Source organism: Lampetra planeri, chromosome 11 (assembly GCF_965212315.1).
Source record: "Lampetra planeri chromosome 11, kcLamPlan1.2.h2, whole genome shotgun sequence".
NCBI classification, from domain to species: Eukaryota; Metazoa; Chordata; class Hyperoartia; order Petromyzontiformes; family Petromyzontidae; genus Lampetra; species Lampetra planeri.
Window position 1 is genome coordinate 14378432 of NC_136117.1, and position 23566 is coordinate 14401997.

General features: G+C 46.3%; 2 protein-coding genes across 5 annotated transcripts in view; both read left to right on the forward strand.

Annotated features, from left to right (window-relative positions):
* Positions 1-514: 514 nt before the first annotated feature.
* TUBGCP6 (tubulin gamma complex component 6) lies at positions 515-21003 on the forward strand. Of its 3 annotated transcripts, XM_078598954.1 has the most exons (27): positions 515-954; positions 1331-1446; positions 1988-2032; positions 2710-3476; positions 4562-4716; positions 5423-5627; positions 5758-5931; positions 6365-6486; positions 7135-7207; positions 7336-7445; positions 7742-7833; positions 8769-8908; positions 9493-9642; positions 9764-9845; positions 10150-10238; positions 10956-11071; positions 12397-12535; positions 12640-13498; positions 14017-14093; positions 14236-14368; positions 14948-15122; positions 15661-15802; positions 16696-16890; positions 17463-17595; positions 18058-18271; positions 18835-19028; positions 19685-21003. In XM_078598954.1, exons 3-27 carry the CDS (start codon positions 2002-2004, stop codon positions 19786-19788), a joined length of 4671 nt encoding a protein of 1556 aa, XP_078455080.1. In that variant the 5' UTR covers positions 515-954; positions 1331-1446; positions 1988-2001; the 3' UTR covers positions 19789-21003. The 3 variants fall into 3 exon arrangements, with proteins under 3 accessions (XP_078455080.1, XP_078455082.1, XP_078455081.1); XM_078598956.1 differs by lacking the exon at positions 1988-2032 and having other exon boundaries at positions 516-1446; XM_078598955.1 differs by lacking the exons at positions 515-954; positions 1331-1446 and having other exon boundaries at positions 1454-2032.
* A 1354-nt stretch (positions 21004-22357) lies between these two features.
* FBXL13 (F-box and leucine rich repeat protein 13) overlaps positions 22358-23566 on the forward strand; it is a 39851-nt gene continuing 38642 nt past the window's right edge. For both annotated transcript variants that reach the window (XM_078598968.1, XM_078598967.1), the window contains exon 1: positions 22358-22684. In XM_078598968.1, coding sequence (XP_078455094.1) covers positions 22361-22684 — 324 coding nt within the window. In that variant the 5' untranslated portion in view covers positions 22358-22360. The remainder of the gene's footprint in view (positions 22685-23566) is intronic.

Genomic DNA, 23566 nt, shown 5'->3' on the forward strand with positions numbered 1-23566 from the left:
TCTCCTCGTGGACTTATAATTATTAAACGGCTAAAGACACTTTGGGGCAGTCCATAAATGACGTCACGCACCTAGGGGGCGGGTCAGACATTTGTGACGATGTGTGACGAAGGGGGGGGGGGTTGAGAAATGTGACGTCACATCAAAATGCGCAACTTTAAATAAATATAGACAACACGTTCTACTTAATTAAATATACTTTATAATAAATGTTTTCTCCTACAACATCAGAGTGCAGCGCCACATTAAATACGCACTACAATGACAATAGTTTAAAGCCATTTGAAGCATGTTTCATTTTTTTTTGGAGGGGGGCAGAGCTTTGTGACGTATATTTGAGGGGGGGTCTGTGCCGTAGAGCAGATCGGCCGTGGCCTCGTATAGCCGTCGTAAATTCGGGTGGCAAATCTGATTGTCGTAAACCGGTGGTGTAATATTTCCCAAACTTAAATTTACATTTTTTTACTAACATTTAAAAATCACGCGAAAGCAGCACTTCGTTGAATAGTAACTTTTCACAAATGTTATGCGCTCAAATTTTTTTTTGGTTAAATAAATTCCGTACAGAGTAACAAACTCTCATTCGCCCAGTCCAGTGTGGTGGTGATGGGGGTGGTGAGATGCATAAACTCAGAGCGCGCAAATACCTGGCGGGTATCTCGATCTGACATCTCCGTCCTGTGTCTGCACATACACAAAGAAACAAACCTAGAACACGTCTTTACAGACCAATATTATCCAGAAGCGTGTGTTCAAGTGTTCAAGCAAGCGCCCTTCTGTGCCTCATGCGTGAGGCCTTTGCTTGGGCAGAAGTCGCCGCGGTAACGCGAAGCTGCTCCAGCCTCAAGGGAGATCCCTGCAGGGCGATGCCGGCATCTTACTGACGCAAAGACACTCGGAATTCTGAGGGATAACGCCGCTTCCACGTTCGCGAGACGATGATCAATGAACGAGGTTCGTCTCCGCACCGGAGCCGGCTTTGACTCTCGCTCGACGGCGGCGGAGGAGGCGGCAGGAGCGGGTCACCCTCAGCCCCGAAGCGCACCGGGGTCTGTGTGTGTGGGGGGGGTGTTAAAGAGCTACGATTGTTGTAATCGTAGCGACAGTACCGTGCACAGTCGATATCATCGTGGTTGTTGTTGTTGTTAATTTAGCTGAGGGGGGTGTGCGGGGTGAGGCCGCCCACAGCTCTGGCGGCGTTTGCGGCCTAGCGCAGGCTGCGGGCGATCCCGGTTCGCATTCCACTTCTCGCTCCGAGCCCTTCGAAGTAAAACAGCGACGACGAAGACGACGTTTTGAGTCGTTCAGCAGCGATGTTTAATCTGCACAGACGCGTGGAGGAGGCAGGGAGTCGACATCTCGGCGTGTTCTCTGTCGAACGCGTGGGAGGTTTACATTGACAGCGACCGCCACGCAAACTCCTCGTACATTGTGCTGACTTAAGAGGTACGTATTCCACTATCGACTACAGTGCTTACATTCTGTTTGTTTCATTTAAAATGCACGACGCGTTTAACGCATATACAGTTTCATTAACACGAATCCACAGCGGCTGTATGCAGGTGGTTTACTGAATGCTAACACACGTTGTGTTCTGCGTTTACCGCACAATGGTTAACTATCGCGTACATGTTTAGTGCGAAACGCAAATATTCTACACATTGTGTGTTAAACAGTGTGTTAAACAGTGCATTTAACACAGAAACGGTGGGTAATGTGTAACACAGACTATGTTGATATAGCACACATTGTGAACAGTACACACGGTGTTTACTATCGCACACAATGTATAACACAAACATAGGACGTCACAAAGTGTTGAGCATTTAACACAAACGATTATGGTTAATGAGTAACACAGACTATGTTGATATAACACACATTGGGGACAATACAGACGGTGTTTACTTTCGTACACAATGTATAACACAAACACAGGACGTCACAAAGTGTTGAGCATTTAACACAAACGAGACTGTGTACGCAGAGAGTTGGAACACAATGGAGTGCCCGTACAGAAGATCTGCACGCGGTAAGTCGACACAGATCGCTGTTGTAACATGCCCATGGAGCTGTTGTGTGTCCCCCACACTTAATTATGTTATCAGCCTGGCACACATCAACCACACACGAGAGCTATTTTTCAGAGGTAACCTGGCCACACCTGATGGCTCATCGGAGTGGATGATCATGTTAGGGAATTTATAGTAGCCGAAGAACCCTAGCCACAGTCATCACTGACATCACTTCGTTAATACTCTTTGGTTCCTTCGGTAAAGTCACGTAGGTATAAAATAAAATAAAATCACTTCGTTAAATGTAGCTTCCTTAATCACCACAGCCATCAGTCTCAAAGCTGACGAGAGCCAGGTTTATGATCAATGATATCACTGGCAGCGCACTGACTTGAGTCTTACAGCTCACCATCACATTTTTTTTTATTATTTTAGGACGTTTATTGTTATACGTACAGACTCGAGTATATTGTGGCAAAAATGTCAACTTACTATCCATTAATTTTTTTTTTCAATGGTGGGGCAGGACTGCCTTATTTATAAGAGATGTCAATATTAAAACGGGATGAACGATCCAGGAATACAAGTCATTAGGGGGGACATCCAGTGCTTGTTGATGAGTTGAGTTTACATCGTTATATTGTGCCGTTCGGATGTATTAACGGGTGTTTTGTGTTGCGTTGTATATGTCAAGGGTCCTCGCGCGACACGATGAGCGTCCCGCAACTTTTCGAAGACCTGTGCACGGCGCACATGGTGGCAAACTTCAGGAGGCCCCTCACCGAAAGAACGATGCCCAACTGGGAAGCCATGAAGTCGAAGTTGAAAAAGTCGGCGTACACCGCTTTGTTCAGGAACGTCTTGAGCGGCGAAGGAGGACCGCGCCAGGAGACGGTGGCATCGGAGGAGCGCTCGCCAACCGTGAAGACCAGGTTGCTCATGGTGTCCTTTGACATGCGGGTGAGAGGAAGAGGCGGCGAAGCCGACCGCCTCGAAGAACTCGGGCAGCAGCTGGAAGACCTGGCGGACGATGGCGTCAGCGCGGCCGTGGTGTTTCTCCTGGAGCTCGTCGACTCGGGAGGCGCGCTCCGCAGCGGCGGAATCGTTCCAAAGCGTTACGGAGATGACGCTGCGCCCAGCAGAGTGTGCAGGTTCAAGGGGTATCAGTGCTGTGACCTCAACTACTTTGAAGCTGATTGCTTTGCGCAAAACGCGTTGAGAGATCCTCTGTTCGAAGATGAAATCGAGAGGAACATGCAGCTTTTCACATCCACTCCTGGAAGTGGTCTCGCAGGAACAGGGTTGTTTAAACAGAACACGCTAGTCTGTAATGAGTACGAGAAGCAGACACATCTGTCCTTGTTTGGGGCACTGGTTCATACTAAAACAATGGACATGGACATCAAGCTTGATCTGCCATCCATCCCTGACAATGTGGATATTACTGGCTTGTCCATCAAGGTGAATATACTGCTATTATAAAAAGTTATTAAAACGTTTTTAGCTTTCGTTGCATGAATTCTAGATTTGAAGCTTTCGTGACTGCAAGGATTCATATTCTTAGGTTTTTTCGGTAAAGTCACGTAGGTAAAACATCAAAATTAATAAAAATGAAATAAAATAAAGATCACGATGTTTCGGAGGCAACACAAGTCTCCGTCATCAGGTGGGACCGTCACAGCCAGATTAGCTGCATCAAGTGAGGCAATGATTCAAGATGTAATCCCTTAAAAGCAAGTTGAGGGGGGAGGAGAGGGGGGGGAGCTCATCAGAATGTGGTAGCCAATGAATGGAACGTATCGGGGGGGGAGGGGGGCGGGGCTCAAAGACGGCACGGAATGCCACGTACAACGCATCGGGAGGGGGAGGGGGGCGGGGCCAAAAGGATGGGCGACGGCGTGCGCCCAACGCAGTACGTGGCACTCCGTGCCGTCTTTGAGCCCCGCCCCCCTCCCTCCCGATACGTTCCATTCATTGGCTACCACATTCTGATGAGCCCCCCCCCTCTCCTCCCCCCTCAACTTGCTTTTAAGGGATTACATCTTGAATCATTGCCTCACTTGATGCAGCTAATCTGGCTGTGACGGTCCCACCTGATGACGGAGACTTGTGTTGCCTCCGAAACGTCGTGATCTTTATTTTTTTTTTATTAATTTTGATGTTTTGCCTACATCACTTTACCGAAAAAACCTAAGAATATGAATTTCGTTGCATGGTTTTCTACTCGCGTCACTCATTAATGGTAATGGACACGCATCTCATTGCAGCAACCTCTTGACAAATAGTATTACAACTCAGGCTTTCCTGGGTAAATAATTGGAGTTATTATACAAATAATACAAACCATAGCATATAAGACTGGATTCAAATATGCAGTATGTCTTTCGTGACGACAAGATATTTTGTTGTGGAATACGAATCCGTTTACAGGCCCAAATAGAGTAACCTGTCTGTGTACCGCAACCCCAAGTAGATATAGTCTGCCTGGTGGCGAATTTCACCTTGATTTCGGCATCACATACTTCACCATGCTGCGTGTGCTGTAGGTTCCAAGTGCGTATGACCTCTCTGACGACGAGGGCTTCCAGTCGGCCTCCAACCTCACTCCGGACTCGCAGGTGGGGAGCCACCTGCCAAACCTGTGGGAAGCTGCTCTCACCCACACGGCGTGCAAAAACAGAACCTGGGAGTGGATTGGCTGGTAAGTGAAATAAAACTAAATGGGGGAAAAAGTATGATTTTATCCCAAGGAATGCGGCCTTGGGTTCATGATGACTTTGGTGTAAATGTTACGCCCCAGAACTGGAAGTCTGTGAAAAAGAGCTACATAGCTCATCGGATTCCTCCAGTCTATGTAAAGATTCTGATTCTGACTTGACACGAGAAAAAGGGAACAATAAGTCATCTTGCGTGAGCAAATATACATTACTGCTTGTATGGGTCTTCCAGGCTTCACCACTTGAACAGTTTAGAGTATATCCAGACTACAGTTCAGGGTTTGATGTTTATTAATTCCTTTGCATGACAAAACATATTTAATTTATACATTCATAAAAAAAAATGTACTGACTCCTGCAGGCACTGTACAAAAGAGCAAGATAGGGATTATTAGAGCTTTATTTGCTCATAGTAAAAACAAGGGAATTTATTATACATGTGGAGTGAGAAAGGAAGAGCATGGTTCTGGGAAACATGTCAGTAATTGATCAAGACATGAATAGAATGTGTCAGTCATAGCAGACAAGATGAGGAAGGTCGTAAGCCTGGATCTCATCAGTGCCAGCTCAGTGCCCTGACCGCTGAGCCACCCAGCCAATTCCACAAATTGTATTGTAATTGTTTCTATGTCGGCTCTGTCTGTGCGACACTGGTGGTGTAGCAATGTGTGTGTTGTTCACTTTGCCCAGCGGTCCACGGAAGAGCGAGAAGCCGTTTGTGACGGAGGCCGGGAGCGCGGTGTTTGACCGCGTGTGCAGCGTGCGCCGTGCGGAGGCGCACCTCCTGCGGGGCACGACGCCGACTCCGATGTCCCTCGTGCCATCCGCTCGCCTCATCCAGGATTCCCTCAACGTGCTGCTGGGTGTCGTCTCCAGGACCTTTTCTTTTCACCACGTACGTGTTTGACGCATATAAATATACGCCGCAGATTTTGACCACGTCCTTTTTTTTTTTTTTACAAACCCCTAAAAGAGCCGAGGCACTGGTAACGGGAGTGCCACGCGACTTCTGCGTCGGGGTACAGGGCCGGCAGGCGTTTGTGGTGCGTGACGGGGTGGCGATGTCGGGACTGTCCACGGAGAGCCTGCACGCGCTGCTGGGCACGCTGGCCGAGTGTGGGACACTCTACTGGAGGCTCTGCAGCTTCACGGGGCTGTCCTGCCGGGAAGCCGGCCAGCACCGCGGCTTCATCTTCCAGGTTAAACATCGTACTGGGCGAGTCGCACGTCACGTCATAAAGCTTGACTTGACTGCTTGAAGAATGAGGCTACCAAAATCTCCCAGTCTTGATTTCTTAAAGGTCCTCTCATTGTTTTCAAGACTGTCTCATGTTTAACGTTTTATGGCCTCGTGCTTGCACCTCTGATTAGCACGGTTGGCTACGTACGTGCGAAAGAAGTTTATACATGACATGGACAAAAAGTTGAGCTGTGCGGTTAGGGTTCTGGGTTGACAAATTATATTTTGTCCTCATCTTTTTTAAACTATTGTAATTTAAACACTTTATGGAACTGGTGTAGTTTAAAATTGCAGCGTTTAGAAAGCTTGTCGGTGATAGTTTGCAACAGTTTCCAAGTGAGACGCCGCACATGTGTTGGAACGTGCCTCGTCTGACCCCTCTGGGCGTGCAGGCGTTTGTGAGCGGCATCAGCAGGTACCTGCAGTACTACAAGGCGTGTGTGCTGTCGGCGCCACCATCGCACAGCCTGCTGTCTCTGTCGCACGCCTTCCGACAGCTGACGCAGCAGCTTCGGTTCGTACTGCCTCCTCCACTGTGTCGTTAAAAATGTCGAGAACTTTGCATTGTTAGTTTCTATTGTTTCATCGGTTTTGAAATGTGTGTATGTACATATATGCCATTATTGAAAAATAGTTTTTTTTATCAAATAAGAAAGAATTGGCTATAACCAAATTACCCAGAATATGGCCTATCCTATTAAACCTAAGGAGCCTGGATAGTATTTGTACGGGCGACCACAATTCAAAACGTGTCATAAAGTGTGAGGCTACACGGTGAGCAACAGAGGGCAGTGCAGCAAACTCCATTATTGCACTGTTAGGATGCTCCTGGCACGTCTGTGCTTCCCTCCTTCAGCAAACCCACACTGACCAGGGTAGTGTGGAAAGACCGTCATCCAACAGTGGATTGGAAAAGGTCTGTTTGTCAACATGTACAAAGAGGAGTGACGTATCGCTTGGTGTTTTACAATTCAGTTAGTTTTCAACACGATTAAGGTAAATTCCTTTGAACACAGTTACCAGCCTTTTTTAGGTGTTTTTGAGACGTATCTATACAAATGTAAAACACATCTTTGATCGTTATCATTGTAATGTACGGCTTGGACATTTGTAGGCTAAGCATGGAAATGTAAATGTACGCTTTATTCACTTTTTTTTAAAGGTACATGAATGAGCTGTGCAGAATTCACACAGACGATTCAAGAAATGGCACCCTTTTCGACAACTGCCCAAATGTAAGTAGTTTCACTTAAAATATATTTAAAAGCCACAAATTGTTTGTGCGCTACAAGTTTGTCGGAATGGCAGACATGAAGATGTAGGATGCCTGGGGGAGAGGCTGACCATGCTTTGCATGTTGCAGGGGGTGCAGCTGTTGTCATACCTCTACAAGGAGGCCCTCTGTTGCTCTGATCAAGGAAATTACTATGTTATTCTGTCACTACTGAGGAGCTCTTGTGAACCATACACCAGGTGAGCATTAAACACCGGCTTCCTGGCGGTCTGCACTCTACTACCTCACACGTGCATGGACCATTGTGCAACCATTTGGTGGTTATTCGTTATTCAGGGTAAAACAATTAATTCACCGGGACTTGTTCAGATATTACTCGCCACCAATGTTAGCCATGGCCAGGAGTTGAACTCGGCTCGCGCGAATCGTAGCCCAATACACGAACTGCAGCACTTTCACTCTATGCCTGGTTATAGACAGAGCAGTGCTGTTGCTTGAATGTTGAATATGAACAGCGATTGTTGTATCCTCTCAGGTTTATCCAAGAGTGGGTTTACAGCGGCCTCTGCAGAGATGTTTACGGAGAATTCATGATCCGTGTGAATGAAGACTACCTCCTGTCTCGAGGTAATTGTTCATGGCAGCACACATTTATTAACACGGCTTTAATTGCGTTATATGATGACAACATAGAGGACTCTTAGTCCCAGACTTGTCATTTATATTTACAGAACATTTTTCAACATTGTCCTGAAAATACGTCACACTTATGAATACAATTAAAAGTGAAAGATCCTCCCTGCTTGGCTCTTGTTGCTATTGGTGGGCATAAGCCAGCTGTTTGAAAATTCAACATGCCCATGGAATGACCGAGTATATTCATAAGATGGCCAAGGTTGAGTTTCCAAAAAGTGGGACTTTATTAATACCTGATGGATTAAAAGACTGGGTCAACCCAGAAGCAGGATTTGAACTTATAACTTCCCAAATATGATGCACACAGTCTGGCCACAGCACCAACCATGCGTGTATTAACATAACACTCGTATTATTGAAAACACACCTCGTTGGAACGTAGTTAATCGTATTGGTCATTCAGATTTGTAATGCTTGTGATGGATGTGGGTCTGTAAAGTCCAGGTTATATGGATCTGATGTGAAATCACTGTTGTATTATAGAACCTATGTTCCAAACGTTTTCATTGCTGCTCTCTACTTTATTTACTTAAATGTTGTGAGTTTACTCTCCAACACACCGTTGTGTTGAACTAGTAACTAATTGGCATGTTTTGTTTACGTGATAAACCATACTAATTGGCTGTGTCGGGTGTTGTGGCGGGTTTAACGTTACATTTATATTTGCGTGCTCTTACCCAAAACACCTCTTATGGATAATATTGGTTCCGAAAGTCTACGTGTTAAACTACGTTGACCTTTCTTATTGGGGAAATTGGTTATACTGTTTCTCCAACTATCTATTGAAAATCCCACAGGACTCGGTGTTTATAGTTTTGTTTCTCAGACCTGCTATCCGTGTGCTTGACAACTTATGTTTTGTCCAGACAAGCACTACTGGGGCCAGGGGTACGTGCTGGCCCCTGTGCAAGCAGACGAGAGGGTTCCCTTCTTCCTGGGCAGCCTGGCTGACGACATTTACGTGTGCGGAAAAACCATCAACCTCCTTCGCCTCTGCCAGCCGCAGGTAATCCAATCCACCTTAAATATATTACACACTCTTGTTTACTGTGCAGTTATATCTATTAATTATTGAACAGTTTACATTATCACCCTTGAAAAAGAGCTGTTTCATTCAAATCGCCTTGTCTGCCTCAATAAAGTCTGAGTCTTAATTATCCTTGGGCAGATTATTTCGTTTGTGGATTAACCGTGCTTGTAAAAGATCATATTTATATGCCCCCCTGAAAAATTATGAGCTGATCCTCACTCTTCGAGGGTCAGTGACTGCCAATATTATTGCAGGCATGTTGACAGGTAAACTCATCACTTTATGAAGAAATTAAACCAGACGACACTTTTGATGCCTTCACTCACATTCTGCATCGATATAAATTCAGTTGAAGAGATGGAGAATAACCCCAATATCTAAGCCACAATATTGCAGATAGCAGGAATAAAGTGGCTAGAAATATTACAAGGATGATGAATGTATGAGTTTGTCTGCACAAACATTTTTTTCTTGGGTAGCATGGTGACAAAAGGAACTATTATTTTTTATAGACGTTTGTAGCATTTGCCTACTTTTGCCTTTTCACGCGTGCATTACAGAACTACGTGTGCTGCGCTGATGTCGCTGTGCCGCAAATATCGGTGACGTTCTCCCTGGCGGAGTTGGTGGAGATCGAGCGGAGTTGCGCCGACTACACGAGCAGCATGGAGCGCATTGCATGGGAGAGACGAGTTGCCCGTGCGCAGCAGGTAATGGGACAAAGTGGTCGGAAGGGAAACGCAAGCAGCTGGTGTTGGAGTCGATGACCCCTTGTAGCTTTCGTGAAAGCATGCGGTGTGCGACGCTCATCTTGGTGTTTTAACGTTTCAGGAGGAGCGAGCCGCAGTTGCACGGGAAGAACTGGCGGTGCAGGTCTACCGGACCATGGACAATGCCCTGGGGATTGCCAAGGGTAATAGAGACCTCCCATTGCAATGAAGACGGACATTATCATCATCGACCACGATCAATCCACCACGCGCGTACTTGTACAACACATTTTCAGCTCCAATGTCTTTGTGCCCTGTCTTAACCTACGCTGATCAGCTTGTATGATGTATGGTCATTTAACCCCCACGACCTGCAAGACATGGGGAGGCTGTCATCCGAAAGTCTATTAACGCATTAATCTGGTAATGTAAAGTGCTATTCTAGCCGAGTCATGTTGCATCGCTACGAACCAGCCATGGTTTTCGTGACATCTTATCCTACCACAGGACACCAGATGGCGCAAGCGAAGGCATTCCGAGACGCCAAGAAACGGGTTTTTCAGGAGCTGCAGGACCAGTACAACAGGAGCGTGCAGGTACAACGGTCTTTCCCAGCTATCAAGACTCGACGCACCGACGTTGAATGCTGCACAGTGTTGTAAGCACTGACGCCCAGTCGATGTTATCTTTCAGTTTGAGGCATTTACGATGCCACAGGATAATTCCTCATGCGTTTACACGACCATGTATTCAGTCGAGGTATTATAGATAGTTTCATAATAAAGATTTTGGGTTAGATCGCGTGAGTATAAATGCGTCGTAACCCTCCACCACCCGACACAGCCAGGAAGGTTTAATTGGTGTGTTGTTTACGTGACAAACCTTAAGGTTTGCAGAAAAAGCAGAGCGTTGTGCCAAAATGTTGTTTGTGTTGAGTGAAATCCTGGGCAATTCCAATATATGTTACCGTGGCAAAAACAAATAGATAATTTTCTAAAATGTAATAATAAAATTGTTTAGATACAGTTGCAGTGAACATAAAAACCATAAATACATTAACAAGATAATGTCCACTTTATTCTGCTATAACAGACATGAGTAATATGTTTTTGGAATCGCCCTCCCCAATCTTGGCACAGGATGTTGGCTATAAGCCTCGAACTGAAAACATATCCATGCTGACTGATGTCATATTTCCATTTAACAAGCAGTATCGTTCTGCTGGGATTCTCACGCGTGCATTGTGTTTAAACAGTCAAATTTACAGAGTATTCCAAGTTCACGATAATCTCATTCTGATGTGTTTATTTTAGAAGCAGCAGACAGACAAGGACAACAAGGTCACGGAAGATGCTGAATTGAGGAAAAAAATGCTTGCTCAGCATGAACTGCTCAGTGCTGAAGAGGGGATGTTGAAGAATCAGGCCAGGTTTGTGGAGCTTGAAAGACCCACTCCCATCCGTCAGTGACCGCTCGACAGTCGGCGGTCGACGACCAATTTGTGTCAGCACTTCTGCTCGTGATATTCCCCACGACGAGCTGGGTCTACTCCGTAGTGTCATCCCCCCTATCCTACCACCACGTCCGTCTTCCGCTTGCCCTTCGATTTTTCCAAGGGGGCGGCGTTCTTTGCTGCTCTAGGGCTCCCTGTGAGTCGCCTCCACAAACACTCGTCCAGTAATTCCCTGTTACGTCGTTTCGCAAATACGCCCGCACTTTATTAATACCGCGACCTGATTTGCGTCGCCTCAACCCCACACTTAAGTCGCTGACAGCATCGTCCATTCTTTCTCGTATCCGTCACCGCGGCCTTTGCCTCCACCACATACCCTGTAAATCGCTTTGATCGACATTTCGATATTTGTCACCGCACCTTTCAGGAACGCATCCCCAACGTAAGCAGGAGTCTTACTTTCATAGAGTTATATTTTACATTTCAGTGTCAGCTTGTTGCAGATTATGCGAGAAAGTTGATATAATTTGTTTTAGGATGCTCTGCGGAGATGGTGACTCCCAACAATACTCATTTGAGCGTTTAAACTCTTTCTGATATGAAAATAAAATTTGTCTTTAGAATGCAGTCTTAAATTACACGTTAAAGCATATGGAACAAATCATTTTAAAATGTATACGGTTGGAGAAGCGTAATAGGGGGATATAAGCCTCAACAGATGTGTCAAAGTTCAGCCCGAAAGAACTGTCGGCAATTTATTCCTGCTATCTCAACTAGAATCTGTTCCACCCCTAGTTGAAGAGGGCATTACAGATTTCTCTGATCTGGATCATGCCAAGTTCCTTTTTTACTAAAGGCTTTCTATTAAAAAAATGTGTCCTGTGTGGGGCAGTTTGCAAAGTGCTGTAGGTTTAAATGGGGCCCGTTTTCCTCCTGGAGGTTAATCGTAGGTAAGGATTCATGTGTGTGCGAACGTGCTTGTATTTGGGGAGCGGTAGCCTCACGGTTAGCGAGCTGCACTACAAACCCAGCGACCCGAGTTCGATTCCCGGCCACGGCCAACACCAGTTATGATTATCTGGGCCTCCCCGAGGTCGACTCAGCCTCAGATCAGTACCTGGTGCGGTGTGTAAACATCGCCCCTTGGGAGACGAAGGCAGCCAGGTGTGCTGGCCACCCGCTCCCTCGTGTGCCATGCCGGCCTTCATAAGTGCTGCTACTCAATAACATCGCTTGCCCCAACAGTCTGTTAAAGGCTATTCGGGGGGTGGGGGGGTTTTTGTGTTTGGGTGCACATCTAGAGAGGAGTTGGTGGCACTCTACGGAAAGCTGTACGCGGAGGCGAGGAAGCGCGAGCACAGGGCGCAGTGGAGAGGGCGCAGGCTCGAGCTGCACGGCACCCGCACGGCCTTCCTGGAGCGCCAGCGTGCCGCACTGCAGGTCAGCCTGCTGCTGCGACAAACTACGTGCACACAGCCGCAAAGTCATTTTATATGTTGTCGAAAGGAAAATGGGAAAAAAAATGTCCTCTCTTTACTTTTTAGGATGAACTGAAATTGGAAAATCGAACGGAAAGAAGTTCAGCACCGGTTGTGTCTGGGGGAGTGGAACGCAGAGAAGTTGATTCTGGAGGTGCAGTGGTTAGAGATGCAGTCGCTGGAGAAAGAGTCGTTGAGAGTTTGGAGAGTCGAGACTTTGCGACGGAAGATGTGTTTCCTGGAGTGGTTGAAGCCGTTTCATTGCCCTTGAAACCAACCACCCCTTGTAGCCTTCTTGGAGAACATTCCAAAGATGCCGCATCTGTAAGATGCATTTCTCCAACCATGTTATACGCGGCGACCACTACATCCATCGCTGATCGAGTCCAGCCTTTGCGTAACGAACTGGAGACTGCAACCTTCACTGCAGTTCCACACGTGACTGACATTACCGGTTCTCACGTGCAGGAAGCTCCTGACATTCCAAGATCGTTGATCCACTTATCTCCAATTACAGAGGAGTGTGATGTTGCCAATCCACAATCCGAGGAGCATGCGACACTCGGTCGTGTGCATGTAGAGACGACACACAAAGGGGTGGAAGCGCCGACGTCTCAAGAAACCGCTCGTGGACGCGACACCAAAGCCACCGTCCGAGTTGGAGAAGGGGCTGCAGAAGGTCACGTCACGGTGCCTGTGACGCATATTTACGGCCACGTTTCCCAATCGAGCATCTGCTCATCTGGGGTGTTGGCGACATTGGAAACGATGCACATCCCGAAACGCAAACAGACGAACGCTCACGTGTCTGACTCAACGATAGGCCACATATTGAACCCGGGCATAGAAACCAGGGGTGACCAGATACGGCTGCAGATGAAGAATGTTATGAGAGAGAAGCGAAGCAAGGAACATCCGTCTGAAGGTGAGCCCAGCATTCTTTGTGCATCCTGTGATAGTTGATCTCACCAGACCTTGGAATCTAAACAGTGCCATGATTGGCAACCACCATTTACAGCAGGGGGTGTTATAGCTGCAGAGCTACATGGTGGGCAGTTCAGCAAAATCTATTGGACTGTAATCGATGCCCCCACACCTATGCTCCCTGCCTTCCCCATCCCGCACTGACCAGCGTGGTGAAGTATAGTCAAATAACCCCCATGACCCCCATTGTGTGGGGAGGCCCTGATCCATCGGTGGACTGACGATGAACTATCGTTTATAATGCTGCACAACACGGCGATTTTTTTTATTTGTTCTCTTACACGACAGCTCATGCAGTCCCTTGGTTTTTATTGATTGAAGCAATAGCATACATGCTTTACATCTATATTTATTAACGGAGATTTGCGTTTCTTGTTAGTGAATTGCTGTTAATGTTTAATATGAATTGTAAGATGATATCACTTGTGAAATAAAATGATTGTTTATTTTTTTTGGCAGAAACACATTTGGTTGAATTGGATGCAAACGGACCAGGAGATGTGGTGGCGGTTTTGTCATCTGGCGATGAGAGTGTGGTAATTTTACACCATTTTAAAATTCCTTGTTAATCTTATCCTACATGTGCCTTATTAATCCTGTACGTGCCTTGCTTGTTTGTCTTTGAGTGGGTTTGTCTGCCAGTTACAGCAGGTAACGTTCGGGACTGTGTTGTTACAGGAGCCGGTGACACCCACCAGTCAACACCTGACATCACCTGAATTGCTGCTCAGCCAGAACGTGGCGCAGCAGTTTGAGACGCTGGCGAACATGTACGAGGCAGACAAATACCAGGATGGTTTTCCCAGCATGTGTGAGTACACCGGCCAGGTGTCGACTGTGTTGTGCTGTAGGTGGCAGTGGCGTAGAATGGTTGGCATGGGCCCTGGTGTTAGGAATGAGATGGTGCCCCTCTGTACAATTTCCCCCCACCCCCCCCCCCCCAGTGCCTGGGCCCCTCCAGCCCATGGGCCCCTCAGCTCCATGGGCCCCGGTGCACTTGCGCGCCCTACACACTCAGTATCTACGCCACTGTGCAGAAATGGGCTTCACAAATGTGACCTCTTAGACCTCCAGGTGTTTATTTTTTATATTCAAAGGTTGAGACCTGTGTAGTTACAAGGGATGTGACAATGCGTTAATTAATTGATTCAAATTGATTGTAAAGCTCATGATACATGCATCCATCTTGTGTGTAAGAATCAATATTTTTTCTATTCTTCTTATATTAAAGCATCTGCCGCCACTGGGGGTCAGACTGTTCAATGCTGTTAAAAAAAATCTATTCTGGAATAGAATCGCAACCGTGAATCACAAGCATTCATCGAATCACCAAGGAAGGGTCAATCCTTCCACCCTCATTGCTAACCCAGCGGCTTTGTGTGCCCAACAGCGAGTCCACCAGTGGCTCACCTTCTGCAGGCCATGGTCCACCACGAGAGCCACTCCCATGCCCCAGCTGAGCTGCCCACGGGCACCGCCACCGACCACACGGCCGTGACCGCCAGCCAGCGCCTTCCCCTGCCCGTCCTTGTGAAGAGGTCCATCATTTCACCCATTCTGGCTCAGTAAGTATATTTACGAGTTATTATACAATGGGGTTGCCACTTTGGAATTTAACAAAATATGGATAAAGATCACGCAAATAAATGTTGCTCTTCAAAGTTCCTCATCCATCATCAGCCACAATGAATCTGCTGCTTGGTGATTGCCGTCGCAATCTCTCGCGGTAATGGAACGTAACAATCCACTTGCTACCTGCACATGGGCTCATTTCATCTCTCCCGTCTCCTTAGTGGATGTACTCTGGGGCTTCATTCCTCCTTTGACTGCCATTCCATCATTAGCCTCAACCACCAGCCATCGTTCCTTTTAGCAAAGTAGCCTGCCGGAGGCCACTAACTCTTCAATTTAATATTTCTAATTTGCGTATTTTCTCGAACCCATGTGTTCCTTTCTGTCCCAGTGCAACTCCAAGCATCCACCTCTCCACTCGACTGTGGACACAATTCAGCTCACGTGAATTAATCAAAATAGGAAAAATGTCTCATTCCATTGTGTTCTCAATTTCCCATGCTTGCAATGTGTTGTGCTTGTGTGTTTCAGGATTTCAATTGTAAATAAAGCAATTGTAGAGTATTACATTGTAGACCTGAATGTGAAGACTCATTTTGAAGCATTGAAGCATTTTGTGTTGTTGGAAGATGGTGAATTTGCTCATTCCTTGAGTGAACAGCTGTTTGCAAAGGTAAGATTTCCATAACTTAAAATGTTATAACACATTAATATGGCTTCATTTGTTGTTTACAACTGCAATTGAAAGTAAATTTACACTTATAGTTGTGACAAAAATCTAAAGGCAGTGCCCTATGTGCAGGGATATTGTCCTGCTATACGTGAACATTTGTTCTATTGATATTGTAATGCCTTAATGGCTGAAGAATAGGAGCCCTAAGCTCACAGTACATGCCAGGGAAACTCGGTCTCATGTTACTTATAACCAGGCAAAGGTGTTGTGCAGCTTGCCAAGAGTGTGCAACCTGGCACTGCCTAGAATAGCTCGGGGGCACAAGTACGGACGGCACTGCTCGTGGCCAGGCCGGTGAGGGGAGTGTTATGTCTGCCAGGGGAACTCTCCCGTGTGTTTTTGGTGTTACCGCGTTTTGTTCAGCACGATGTCCGACGTTTCTCTCCACGTGCTGGCGGAGGCATCTTCGGAAACTGAATTAAATTGACAAACAACACGCGGTGCAACCCAAAAACACATCGGAGAGTTATACAGCACAGCCGTGAAAACTCATGCAGTGGCATTGCTCCCATCCTACCTGCAGCCAGACACACGTGTTGGTTGTGCAGTTTGTCACTGGGACTCACACTGCTTGGAGTAAGGATGGTGAATTTTATTTTATGTTATACCAGGGGGCACTAGCCCGGCGCTACGTAACCACGTTGGTTTGTTGTCCCGAACCTGCCAGTGGGTGCAATCCTTGGCACTTAGTGCAACCATGCTGGTGCGTTGTGTGTGCTGTTTGCCATGACGGCTCAGGCTCACTGCCTGTAGCCAGGCGGTTGGGGAGCGTGTTCTGTTTGCCAGGAGACGCGGTCCTTGGCACTTGCCTGTAACCATGCTCGCGTGTGCAGCTCGCCAGCGGGCCGAGTCCAGCGCAGCTGCTCAGCCCCATGCCCCTCAACGCCATGCTTGGCAAAGCACTGCAGGAGAGTCAGCACGGGGACTCTCTGCCTGTTGCCAGCCTCTCCCTGGCTGTCAAGCGGGTGCCCGACATCTTCAAAGCAAATGACCCCGACGCACTCAATTGCCTGCAGCTTGGCTACAAGGTAAATGCACGCACGTGTATTTAGTCGCAGTTTAACAAGGTAGACGTTCATTTATTTTTAAAAAATATCAACTGATACCGCTGAGATCCTGGGTTCGAATTCAAGCCAAGCACCTGTGGTTGAACTGGGTTTTCAAGTGTAGTGAGTTAATAGTTTCAGCCCAATAACCAATGACTGCACAAAAAGCCATGACATTAAATGTGGTTTTGCACTTAATTTAACAATTCTATTTCGGAGAATTAGAAATATATTGGCTGTCATGCGATGAGCATTGTGGGGGAAGTGCTGCCCCCCTGTCTGAGGACCAGAAGTTATGATATCCACTTCCATGTGGACTGTTTTCTCACACTAAGTCTTGCACTGCTTTGCAAGAAATCCGAGTGGATTATTATTTTCATGGTGCGGCATGATGCCGATAACACCATCAGGATAAAACTGGGGGGAAAGACCAAAAATATGTTAAGTTTAGAAAACTCATTGTGTTAGTTTCACAAAGATATTATTCTGATATCACGAAGGGGTACGTGATGCATGGATGTTGATGTAGAGTGCACTGTGCCTTTGATGTGCAGGTGGACTGGCCTCTTAACATAGTGATCACGGACAGCTGCTTGACCAAATACAACAAGGTGTTCTCAGTGATGCTGCAGCTGGAGAGGATGGTTTGGACCCTCAAGGATGTGTGGTTTCACCTCAAGAGCGGAGGTGCATGGTGCACACACGTGTCAAGAAGCCACACGCAGGAGCACTTGACTATGCGTAGAACATCACTATCATTTGTTTTGAATTTATAGGAAACATACTTCACCACACTGGTCAATCTGGGTTGAAGGCAGCAAGCACAGACGCTGAAGCTTAGAAGTGCAGTACATTCGTGGATCTTGCTGCCCTCTGCTGCCCATAATGTAGCCCCACAGCAGTCTATAAACATCTGTTTTGCACACGATCCAAGCTCGATCTTGCTGACGAGATTGGGCGCGTTCCTTGCAATTTAGTCATAAGCTCTCGTTTAACAATTTATAAACACGTGATAATTTGGCAGTGTTGATCCAAGCTGAAAATAATACCACGATTCCTGACAAGTAATCACACTGGATGCACAGCACAATCAAGTGAATGTTAATTAAAATAACTCGCCCTTAATGGCTTCATGTGTGTGTATTGCAGCCTTTGTGAAGCCGACCATTCACTCTACTCAGTTCCACCAACTGCAACTTTTCAGGCACGAAATGCAGCATTTTGTCAAGGTCATTCAGGGTTACATCATGACGCAGATCCTTCACGTGAGCTGGAGTGAGTTTCAGGCGAATCTGAAGACTGTCAAAAACTTGGATGACCTCCACAGAATCCATGCTGAATACTTGAACACAGCAATATTCAGGTATGTCACGGTGCACACTCCCTGCTATGCATGTTGATGCGGTTTGCCGTTAGGACTGTGTATAGGGGTGAGTTTGACACTCGGCATTAATATTGATCAGCAAGGCTAGGTCTAAATACTCAGTTTCTACAGTTGAGTTGTGTTCTTAATGGGAGGTCACGTTCTGAACACTTGATTTGTAACCTCTGTACATTCTGTATGGTCTGTCATGTTCATTGCTCTATAGCAAGGTGTATGATCTGCATCACAGTTCTTAACTGGCGGTCCATAGGCCACATTTGGCCCATGGAGCGGCCCCTGTTCTGTGGCTCGTCGAGAGAATTGGCTTGCTGAGAAAGAGATCAAAATTTGTCAGTTGAAAGAGCGCAGGAGAGATAAGAGACCAGGAAACGAGGCACAGATTAGTGGTCACACGTACAGGTGTTATGAAATGTCATGATGGCCCATGAGCATACCAATTTTATTGTGGCCCACCTGAAACTAGTTGCTATAGAATCTTACTGCCAATGCACCAATAAAGCTGTCATACGCCTCTTGCTGCTCACCGATGAATGTTTTCCCAGGGGTCTCCTGACAGAGAAGGCTGCGCCAGTGATGAATGTGATTCGCAGCATCTTCAGCCTCATCCTGCGGTTCCATACGCAGCTGGTGTCTCGCCCCTGGGATTGCCTCCCGCACGGGGCCACACATCCTAACTTCGCTCTCCTGAGAGAATCCCACCAGGCTTTCAAGTATTACTCACATTTCCTGCACAAGGGTGAGTGGAAATTACATCTTCTTTTGCACATGGAGGCATAAACCCCACCTCTCCCAAACCCCTCCGTTGACTGTTATAGTAGTGTCTCTGTAGGATTTGGATTAATATGACTTTCAGCTTAAGAAAATTTCAGCAAGCTTTTACGTTTACATGTACAGCTCTTTTCCTCAATCCACTACTAGATAAGGGGCTTCCCAAGCCATTTAGGCCATTTGGGTTATTTTACCATATTTCACCATGCTGGTTCGTATGGGTCTGTGAAAGTAGGTAGCATAGACAGAGCATAGAACTCCATTACAACAATGTATTTGCTGTTGTGGCTTCTACTGACCATCACGAAGGACAGCGCACTGCAGCCGTCTCTGACATCCTGGAGTGCATGGTGGTGACACATCCAAGCACACTCCAGGCTTAAGCCTGCTGAAATTCGATGGTGTGGTATATTGTGGGTGATTTTGTCATATGCAGAGATTACAGGTGGGATATGATCATTTTTGGTGTTCTTAGGAGTACCCATCATAAACGCATTTAATTTTAAGAATAAAGATCTGTACGCTGGAAATCTTTAACATCGATTTGTAGTCACGTGGTAGTATTGTATGTTGTTAATGCCCCTGCCGCTGTGATTGAATGCTTTCTAACTTTCTTATTTTCAGTTGTGACAAAGCTGGTGAGCCGAGGATATCAACCTCACCTCGAAGACTTCCTCGTACGAATCAACTTCAACAGCTTCTATACCGAACGGCGTGCTTCACCATGATGCTAATAGTCCACTGTTGTTAATACATGATAATAGTCCATTTCCTGTACATATGTCTGGACTTTGCAGTGTGCCTGCATGGTTTTTTTCCCTCTTTCACGGTCACCCTTTGGAAAGCCGCATGGAGCCCCCACTGGTGTTTGTATGAACATTACTAGATGGACAAAAGGTACCAGGGAAAGCAGAATTTTGAATCGTGGTGTAGAGATGCATCGATTCAGTCCCGTTAGGATACATGAATCAAATGACATAAGAATTGCATTTGTATTCATGTATGTTCTAATGTGTCCACATGACCCCCTCCAGCCCACACACTTGCTGTGATATTTAATTTACACCCCTCTGTTTTGTGACTGCGCTGTTTTCCAATGATGTGTGGTGCGATTGCCTTGTTTTAAATTGTGGTCTATTTAGACATTTCATAAATCCATATTGTGAGGTTTAGCTCAATTTATTCAAATCTGTTGAACAGCTGATGCCTTGTGCTCTTATCACATCACATGTAATATATATATCAATCTGTTCTTATTCCATGTCGTGAAAATGCAAGTGGTTCATAAAAAAAGTTATGTTAGAGTTATAAAATATCGTATCCAAAGCACTGATGGAGTATTGTTTAAACATTTCCAGATGCCATGTGGAACACTGTATGGGAAGGGGGGAACAGGGGGTGAGGGGAACAGGAGTGAGGGGCTGGGGTCCCAGATCCTGGACCTGGCCAACTCAACCCCAGGCTGCCCCTTGGCCCTTTGGACTCTGGCGCTCAGGGCTCAGGGTCTTAACTTCACAGTGGATTAACAAGGACTTTATGCAAATTTAAGTGTATGCATATTCCCTACATGAAACATTGTTTTGCATTTTAATCAGGTTATTCACTATTCAACATCGGTGGTTTATGGGGCGTTAATCATTTTGCAGCTCTGAGCCAGTGGTGGAAATTCCACATTAATATGACGGGCACATCTTGTTATTGGACAACTATTGTGTATATTTCCACACAGCAATACAATGTCCATGACGATATTTTCCCTAGGGTTAATGGCTATACGTAAAATTTAAGTTGTACATTATAGGCGGCTGATGTGTAGACATTCACTTTACATCTTTGTTTACTGAAGGATGTGGCACTCAAACCTTTCTTAAAGCACTTGTTCAACACAGAATTGGTGGTAACCCTCGGAAATATTTCGGATTGTTAATAAACGATGCATTGTATATATTTCTCCTATATTTAACTTACTAAAATAGCCACCCAAAGTCCCGTGGGCTGTGGTGTTTGTTTCGCTTGTGTAATTAATTAAAACAGAGTTGACATTCCACAGCCGTTACTTAATTATTTCAACTTGTGAGCTTAAAATAATCTAGAGTCTACAATGAGTTGAAATGCAGCACTGCAATGAAGTAATGTTCACATGATTTATAATATCACGTCCAAATGTAAAACGTATTTTATTAAACCGGCATATTAGATTTTGTGGGCACCAAGACTGAATAAAGTAATACGTTGAGACATTTTTAAACCTTTGAATACATCCAACAGGCTATGCGTGACAGAAAAAAGCAAACTTTCTTGTTTCTGACAAAGTGCATAGATAGAAAATGTAGGCAAGTGAGCATGGAGAGTTCCGTGCTTAGAATCGCACTGACAGGAACATCCACGCAAGCGAGAGACATTCGCTTGATAAAGCCGCGCTTTGGTGGACACGTTTCATGTCTAGCGGTGAACACGAACGAGCGAGTGACTCCCCCCAAAGATGAGAGACGGAGCGACGACATCGGTTTAAGTGCAGAAGCTGCATGGATCGTTGCATTATATGCATACATGTTGAACTTCTTTCGCACGGTACGTAAGCCAACCATGCTAATCGGAGGTGCGGGGCAAGGACAACAAACTAAACGCAACAAGAAGTTCTAAATAAATGAGTTTTAAATCTTGATTTAAAAGTGCATAGCTCCAGGGCATCTGATGTGCGATGCAGTGACCGTCTAAAGCAGTGGTTCTTAACTAAACGCAACAAGCAGTTATACACCCCTTTGGTTATCAATTGTTTTTTTTTATGTTAACAGATACATAGGTTTGATGAAACAAAGTAGTTGTGCCCGTGCTTAATTTGTGTTTCGATTGTTTACCTTCTAAAAAACATCTGTCCATGCCTCGCACCCTCAGAAAGGGCATCTCGCACCCCCAAGGGGTTGAGTGCACCCCGGGTTTAAAGCGTTTGAGTTTAACACGAAGGCTTTCGCGACCAATATCCATGACGTAGGTTTTTCTGGGAGGGTTAGATCGCGTAAATAGAAATGTGTCGTTAAACCCGCCACACCGCCTACACTCAAGCACTTGCTTATCCTTTAATTGTAGATTTGAAGTTTTCGTGACTGCAAGGGTCCATACTCTTTGGCTGTTTCGGTAAAGTCACGTAGGTAAAACAAAATAAAAACAAATTAAATCACGACGTTTTGGATACAGTAATTTTGCGGTGACGGCTCCACCTGAAGACGGAAGCTTGTGTTGCCTCCGAAACGTGATTTATTTAATTTTTTACCGACGTGACTTTACCGAAAAACCCAGAGTATGGGTGAAAACGTGCTGATCCACGAGATGAGCAGCACTGCCCCACGTGGCTCGCTCACCTGGGCGCGCGACCCCGGCGTGACGTCACGTCCGCGAGGCTGTTGCTTGGCAACGGGACGCGCTGTGGTGGTGATGGAGGAGATGGGGATGAGGATGGAGGAGGAGACCGCGGTTATCGAGGTGATGGGGGCCGTGGGGGTGATGGAGGAGACCGGGGCGAAGGGGAAGACGGCGGCGGTGGCGGCGGCGGCAGCCCGCGTCATCGACCGGGACGGAGACTTCAAGTTGTACTTGAAACGTCACGACATCGCCGAGATTTACGAGGTGAGGTGGGAGGGATGAGATTCATGGGGCGAGCGGGAAGGTGAAGCAAAAGTCGTGGCGTGGTGAGATGGGCGAGAGTCGTGAGGTTAGAGAGGTGGAGAGAAGTGACGTGAAGTATTAAGAGCGTTGGGATGGTTAATTATGTTGAACTTCTTTCGCGCCGTACGTTGTCCACCGTGCTAATCATAGGTGCGGGGGAAGTAAAACTAAACAAGTTCTTAAGGACTGAGTTTTCAATCTAAATGTAAAAGTGCATCGCTTCAGTGGCTTCCGAATATCGGAAGAGCGTTCCAGACGGCCGCAGAAGCGCATCTGAGTGAACAATGTGACGGCAAACCCCTTTATAACGACCCCCTCGGTGCACTCCTCACACTTCACAGATATCACAGCAACCACCTTACCTCACCCCTCTCGCACAAACTCCCCCCTCTCATCCCTGACCACTCTTACAATCCACTCCTTTTTATTCATTTTCCCCTCTCACCAATCTCACCACATCCCTCACCACTCACTCTCTTCACACCTCTCCTCCCAACTTTGACCCCGTTACCTCTCATTCCCCGTACACCAAATCCCGAGCCACTCACATTGAAAAGCCATCGCACCTCTCACCACTTTGACCTCGCAGCCCTCAACCTCTCACCCGTCTCAATCCCCTCGCCTCGTCCCTCTCACACTCATCACCCCCTGAACGCAGTGACAGATTATCCTGGGAGCAAAAGTAGCTACATATGCTACGGGCTTTCAAGGGCCCCGCGATAAATGCTTTCAGACGATCAATTCCGGTTCAGTGATTCTGCACTTGCTCTATTACTATAGTACTACACCGCCTTTAACTTTTACGAACGACTGGTTGTTTAAGGTTAGCGATTTGTATTATTT

What these genes read in the sequence shown, in the direction of transcription:
- TUBGCP6 (XM_078598954.1), top strand. Translation starts at nt 2,002, where the DNA reads ATGGAGTGCCCGTACAGAAGATCTGCACGCG. An exon ending in CAGCTGACGCAGCAGCTTCG is followed by an intron (nt 6,487 to 7,134) that starts GTTCGTACTGCC and finishes TTTTTTTTAAAG; the next exon opens with GTACATGAATGAGCTGTGCA. An exon ending in TTCGCCTCTGCCAGCCGCAG is followed by an intron (nt 8,909 to 9,492) that starts GTAATCCAATCC and finishes CGTGCATTACAG; the next exon opens with AACTACGTGTGCTGCGCTGA.